The sequence below is a fragment of the Mastomys coucha genome, unplaced genomic scaffold, assembly GCF_008632895.1.
Source record: "Mastomys coucha isolate ucsf_1 unplaced genomic scaffold, UCSF_Mcou_1 pScaffold7, whole genome shotgun sequence".
NCBI classification, from domain to species: domain Eukaryota; kingdom Metazoa; phylum Chordata; class Mammalia; order Rodentia; family Muridae; genus Mastomys; species Mastomys coucha.
The window spans coordinates 62,081,674-62,088,436 of NW_022196913.1; the positions used below are offsets into that span (position 1 = coordinate 62,081,674).

Below are 6,763 nucleotides of genomic sequence, written 5' to 3' on the forward strand. Positions count from 1 at the left end.
TGCAATTGAAAGTCTTGAGAGATCAAGACCTACTTGAGGCCTAACACGTGATCCCTCTTGGAGAATGTTCCATATATACTGAGAGGGAAAATCAATGTATTCTGTTGCTGCAGTGTAGGGTTCCATGAATGTCTGTGAGTCTAATTGGTTTATGTTGTTGCTCAAGTCTTCCACTTCCTTATTGATTTCCCGTCTGTTGTTCTCTCCATCATTGAGAGTCGAGTAGTAAAGTCTCCAATTAGTACTGCGGAGCTCACCATTCCTCATTTCAAGTACACCAACATGTGCTTCATATATCTTTTCCGGTGTGAGCATTTCGTATATACATTCGTATTGGCTGTGTCTTCTTTATAATTAGCACGTTTTAGCATCATACATGTCTCTTTCCGTGTCTTGTAACCATTTTTGACTTAAAGCCTGTTTGTTTCACATCACAGCGATAAGCTCTGCCCTCTCTGGGTTGCTATTTTTACAGAATCTTTTCTTCTAATCTTTTACTTTATACTTCACGGACTTTGATCCTAACCTGTCTCATGAAGGCAGTAAGTAGTTGACAGGATGCAAAGCTCCACCCCCCTAAGGAAAGAAGATGGTAGATGGTTTCATTCACTCTGCTACTCTGATTATGATGGGGGTGTTATATTTAAATTAGTAACTAAGCAGAAAAACGTTCGGCTGTGGGATTGTTTTCAGTATTTCGCGCACATATTTTCTTTGCCTCACGTTTTCCCCAGGATCATTTTCTTTTCCATTTACTTGATTTCTCATAGCAAAATAGTTAGGCTGTCTTTCTGTCTCCATTATGCATGTTCATAGAGTCTTAACTGCTATGAAACTCATATGCTCTGTCCAAATGTTATCAGACTCTATTTTGAAACAATAACTTCAACACCATGCAGAGCGCTATTGTAAAGGGCCTCCTGTAATTGAAAAAGTGGATGCTCTTGATGAAGACGGAAGAAAGGAAATATGAACATTGTTCATCTGGGCAGCAAATCTTTTGTGCATGAAATCACGCGGAAATGAAATCAAGCTAGTTTTGCTGTCATCTCAAATTGAAAAATTTATGGACCTCGTATGCGATAGTTCTGTAGGAGGCACCGAATGACTGGGTGGGAGATGTGATCTGAAGCAGGCTCAGTATGATTCCATTGGGTTTCTCGGAGTTACAGAACCTATCTAGTCTTCTGTGTGGTGTCTCCTGCAGTGAGTGACACCGAGCCTTTTAGGTAAGGTATAGTTACACCAATTCAGAGACAAGTCAGGAACCAAGAGATATAAAAATTATTTCAAGAGAGGCTGTGCATGCTAAAGGAATATGTTGACTGTTTCTCAGCAGAGCAGACGAGTTAATTAAGGAGAAAGAACATGGACTGAAGCTAATTTCCAGTTGTGTTGGAACTTGACACTTTCTGAAGAAGACACCCAGCAGAGACTACAGTACAGAGGAGCTGGGCTCAGTGGCTAAGCATGCTAACTGTTCTTGTAGAGGTTTGATTCCCAGCACCCACAGAGTGGCTCACAAGCATTTGTAACTCCAGGCCTAGGGCATCTGATGCCCTCTTCTGGCCTCAATGGGCACAAGATATGCATATGGTACACAGCTATACATACATGTGGAACATTCAATGCACATAAAATAAATCCCTCTCTTTTTATTTTAAAGTACAAAGGAGGTACCATGTCAGAAAACATGACAGGCGGGTTAACTCTGCTACTGTGTGGCAATACCACAGAGTGTATCAAAAATGCAATTGCAGTTACTAGAGCAAAGGATCCCAAGACCCCAAAAACAAAAATAAAAGTCATCTGCCCTTGTTCTGAGACAAGATCAGAAAGCATAGGTGTCAGCCATCTTGTTCTTGCAGAGGTTCTACAAGTGCTTTACCATAAAAACTGAGACAGTACTTCGAAGAGGACGGTTTTGTGATTTAAAGTCCTGCTAATAATAAAATGCCTGTCTAGCCATACTGACCAGATTTCTATGAAAAGGAAAGTGTTAAGGTTGTATTTTTACCACCAAGAGCAACTTGGAGCCACTTGGCCAGGGAAGCACTTGGGTGGTGAGTGACACTACGCTTACCCGGTGTTCTGTCACATTTGACTTGCCGCTGATGCAGACCCTAATCTAGATGTAATGCAGGGCCGGAAATCACTCACTTACTGCTGACACAGTACTATCCATCAAAGCTGGAACTGTAAATGCCTTGGGGAGGATGTAAAGAGTTAAGTCGTGGGTGGATTTATGGTTTTCCTAGAGATTGACGAAGAACTGAGAAAAATGCTTCACATGGTGAGGAGAGTTGGTGAAGGATTTGCAGATGGGCCTAACGAAGATGTGGCTGGACTTACCAAAGGCCACTGAGAGTTAATTCTTACTGATGATGGATGGGAAGAACCCACAGACTCCTCTGTAGAGGGAGAAGAAATTGATGCAGACCCAGCCATGTGGGCATGGTCCCATTTTCCAAAGCTGCTTCTATTGCATAGAGAGAGAAGGATAAAATGGACGAGTGCGATTCTCTCTAGACTACAAAACCAAGCTCACCCAGACAGGGACTGGAGGCTTATAACCATCAAAGCTTCTGATGGACCCATGCAAGAAAACAGCTTCCAGTCTAATGTTTCCAAAAGGCTTAGGATAGACATCTATGAATCAGGACCACACCACAGACCGCTGACATTGTGCATTCTGGATATCTAGTCATCAACACTGTCTCAACTCAATCCTGGATCAACCAAAACCAAATAACGATTTCCATTTTCATATCCTTTCAGGCCATGTCCGTTCATGGAGTAACAATATAGACCACTCACTCCCGGTCATCTGGTTACATTGTGACAAATCACCTCATCACTGCCGGGTAATAGTGTAAAAAGTATTAGATGTTTAAAGAGAAGGGGAATGACCTCCTCATCAATTCCATCCTATGTTGTATTCTGCCATCAGATATGGCTAAATATTCTCCTGCGAGTAACATAAACATCATCATAAGTGTGCCAGCTGTGGAAAAACACAGTATATATAGGGTCCAGTATAAGGTTAAGGCATCCAATGGAGGTCTTACGATGTATTCTCTGCATATATGGAAAGGGACACTGTGGTTTATAACTTGATAAGAAAACTCGGACTTAAATAGGGGCGTTTTCTGAATCAATTACTGGGATGGCCATGTTTCACATAGGTTGTAAGGCTAGACAATAGCAAAAGCACATTGGCAGTTGGGAAGTGCCTGAAGTTGGGTGTGATGGAGCCAGTCTTTAATACCAGCACTTGGGACACTGAGGCAGAAAGACTGCAAACTCAAGGCCAGAGACTCTAACCCAAGGACCAATGACTGGGTTTGTATCCCAGCGATGGGGTGCTTGTCTAGGTTGGGTAAAGGCATGGTGCTGATGCCCCGTAGTGAATGAGTGGATGAAGAAAGCCATCAAACATGGGCTCCTGGGATAGTTGGAGCATGTAGCTGGGATCGGACAGTGATGGTGGGAGGGAGAGGAGAAGGAGCTAAGATGAGGGGGGATACCTTAGACGGCAGAGCAGTCTTCACATGGAGGGCATTTGAAGAAGCTGCTGGACCATATTTTGTTTCTCGACATCTTTTCCCTCCCTGCTTCTCTTCCAAGTGCAAGGCCAGCCTCACACTCACGGTAACCTGGGTAACCTCTTAGCTCTGCTTCCTGAGTACTGAGATTATCATGAGCCACCACACTGTGCTGCTTTACTTCTTAAATTACACAAGACAGTGCGATGCGTTGGTATGAGACACAAATAATGAGGCTTAAAGATGAAGTCCCGTGCCCACACCTGCCACCTGCTCCATGCCCATGGTTTTCCTCCCAGGGCCCTGCTGCTGCTCTTCTGAAATGTATCCCTTTGTGTCTTGTTTTTGTCCATGTGTACTCTGAGCAACCGATAGTATCAAGTTTTAGATGCATAACTTACATATTTGATACCGGCTATCTAAAATGTTCCAATATAACCAATATTTTCGAAACTTTCTAAATATACAGCAAGTCACTTTATCCTTTTGACTGCTATGTAATATTCCAGAGTGTAGGCTCCTCTGTGTCTCCTTTGATGGATATTTAGTCTTATTATCCCCAAATTCATTTATCTAGGAAACAATGTTGCAAAGGAAATGCTTTCCCATATATCCTTTTAAGTTACATCTTTTTTCACTGAGGATGGTCACCGGGAAGTAGAATTTCTTCTCCCTGGGATTTCTTCTTCCTGGGTATATATACACCCTGTGTCAGTACTCTTTCATACTCAGCTGTTGTAGTTCCACCTGGTACAGGAGTCCTCTTGATCTCCAATCTCATCAACCCTCGGTTGTATCAGGATTATCTTCTCATTCATAAACACTATATGACAGCACTTATTTGCCGTTGCCTAGTATTGGGCAGAACTGCATAGTTTCATTGCCTTCTGTGCTCCTGTGAACAGCTTTTAATCTTCCCCTTGCTAGTCTGTTGTGCTGTGTCTTTCTTGTGTATTTCTAGGAGCTAAAACATATTTTATACCCTAATCATTCCTCTGCTTTATGCCACGAACATCTTCTTCAGTCTCTTGTTTGGTTTTTCTTTATGACGTGCTATTATCTTTTATGGGTTCACATTTGTCAAGTTTGTCAATTCTCCCCATCATGGGTGATTTTTGTAGGATTCCAGGAATGCCTTACTGACTCTGCTTTCCCCAGGCACAGTGACTAGATGTCCTGTCATCTGTGATCTGCAAGGTTTGGGGTTGAAGTGTCAGTGGGAAATTCATCCAACATAAGCTCAACAAACACTATTTATTTATTTATTTATTTATCTAGCCTATAGGTATTTCTGAATGCAGCTTAATTCAAACCCTACACTGGAGATATGGACTGGGGTTCCCCCGGTAGAGGGGACATTTGCAAGCAGAGGTTTCAGAACCCCCAGGGAGTGTGTTGTGTCAATGAGATTGAACAGCAGTGGTTTGATGGAAGGGTGACTTAGTTAGTCATAGGCACCCTGAGACCACTGTAGTTGCTCTGTCCCAGTTTGCATGCTTGCCAGCTTGGCAAGCATCTGATATGCTAATCCATGGAAAAGGGTTGAACGTTCCTGAAGAAAAGGAAAACATTTTACTCCCAATCATCAGCGAGATTGAGAGATGTTAGGGACGGTAAGAATGAAATACAGCAGAGGAGGGAGAAGCTGAGGCTAGAGAGAATCAAAAGCAGCCAACCGTGAGGGCTTGAGTAGAATGTGTCTAGCAGGTACAGGTAAGCTGGTCATTCAGCTGAACCAGGCTAGGGGATGGGCAGCCTGCCCTGAGGGCTCCAGCAGAAATCGTTTGACAACCCAGTTCGGCAGTGGTTATGTGGGGGTGTGGTGAGTAAAGTCCACATCCAGGCTAAGAAAACACAAGCATTCACATTATGCGGACAAAGTAAAATTTATTGAGACAGACAGAACTGCGCCTACTCAGGACTACAGGGAAGCGCTTGCTAGTAACCGAAGAGTTGTGTTCACATTCCAGAAAAGTCTACATGGAAAAGCATTCAGAATACTAGATTTTCTACGTCACTATTTCACCTACAATAGGGACAACAGACTGACATTCTGAATTTGATGGGCTTCTGTTACAGGGCTACATGTTGAACAGGGACAAACATCAGTGACCAAGAAAAGGTGTAAAAAGACCAAAACCACCCACTGTAGGAAGGGCTCTTGGATGTTACTGTACAGTGTGGTCAAGATAAAACCAAACCAAAGCCAAAGTCAATGCTGTTGTGAGACAAGCAGAGGGTAGACCTGGACAGACAAATCATCATTTCCTGTATACATAGGGTCGTGGGCATAAAGGGGTGGGGGGCACTGAGAGAAAGCCATGTGAAGCCATCCTCATGCTGAGAGTGGCATGGGGGGGGGGACTGAGAGAAAGCCATGTGAAGCCATCCTCATGCTGAGAGTATGTTAGAAAGAAGTAATATGGCAGACAATGAGCCTTGGTGGAAGAGAATTCTGGGGTTTAAACTGGATGTCACAGTAATGAGAGTAAATAACCGTTTGTAGAATTAGAGTAAGGGAATCAGCTGAAGGCTTTCTTAAACTAAGTAAGGACTCAGCCCAGTGCCTGCCTAAACAAGTGGTTTGTCATCACAGCCGCAAATGCTTAAAAAGTCTCTTGCGCTCACCTGATTATTAGAACGAAAGGGTCCTTCCAGAAAGAGGCCAGCGGAAGCCCTGTTTCTCAGGAGAATGTCACAGAAGTCTAACTTTAAGTACCATTACAAATAGCCATCTTTAAAAACCCAAAGTGGGGCATGAGAAGCGGCACTGGCTGCCTTGTTGATGTGGGCTCCAGACATAGGAGGGCTTTTGATTTAATATTTTAATGAATCAAAATATCTTCTTGGAATGTCTCTGAAAATGACATCTCATTACCTTCCTGGGAATTGCCTACTGAGTACTCTTCTTCACCATTAAGATAATGTTAAGGACTTCTAAGTGTCATCTTAATGTGACACTTGTCATAAGATAATTAGACAAAGTAAGTGGCTCATTGGGTTCCTACAAGTTTCTCAAAGAGAAATCAATTTGCTGATTGTTAATTTGTTCTCTTGTGCATTTTTTTTTTCGAGCTCATAGGAAATAACAACAATGGCTTACATGGATGGCCTACACTGAGATTTCTAATATGTCTTTTTAATGTATTCTATTACAATTTAGCTGTGATTAAGCACCTGTTTTCTAAATTATGATCAGTTTTGAGAATAAGGAGAAA

At 42.6% G+C, this 6,763-nt stretch overlaps 1 protein-coding gene across 2 annotated transcripts in view; it reads right to left on the reverse strand.

Moving 5' to 3' along the window:
* Positions 1-492: 492 nt before the first annotated feature.
* The window catches only part of Spock1 (SPARC (osteonectin), cwcv and kazal like domains proteoglycan 1), a 528,793-nt gene continuing 522,522 nt past the window's right edge, over positions 493-6,763 (reverse strand). For both annotated transcript variants that reach the window (XM_031359713.1, XM_031359712.1), the window contains one exon: positions 493-2,479. In XM_031359713.1, the coding sequence (XP_031215573.1) occupies positions 2,376-2,479 (104 nt within the window). In that variant the 3' untranslated portion in view covers positions 493-2,375. The remainder of the gene's footprint in view (positions 2,480-6,763) is intronic.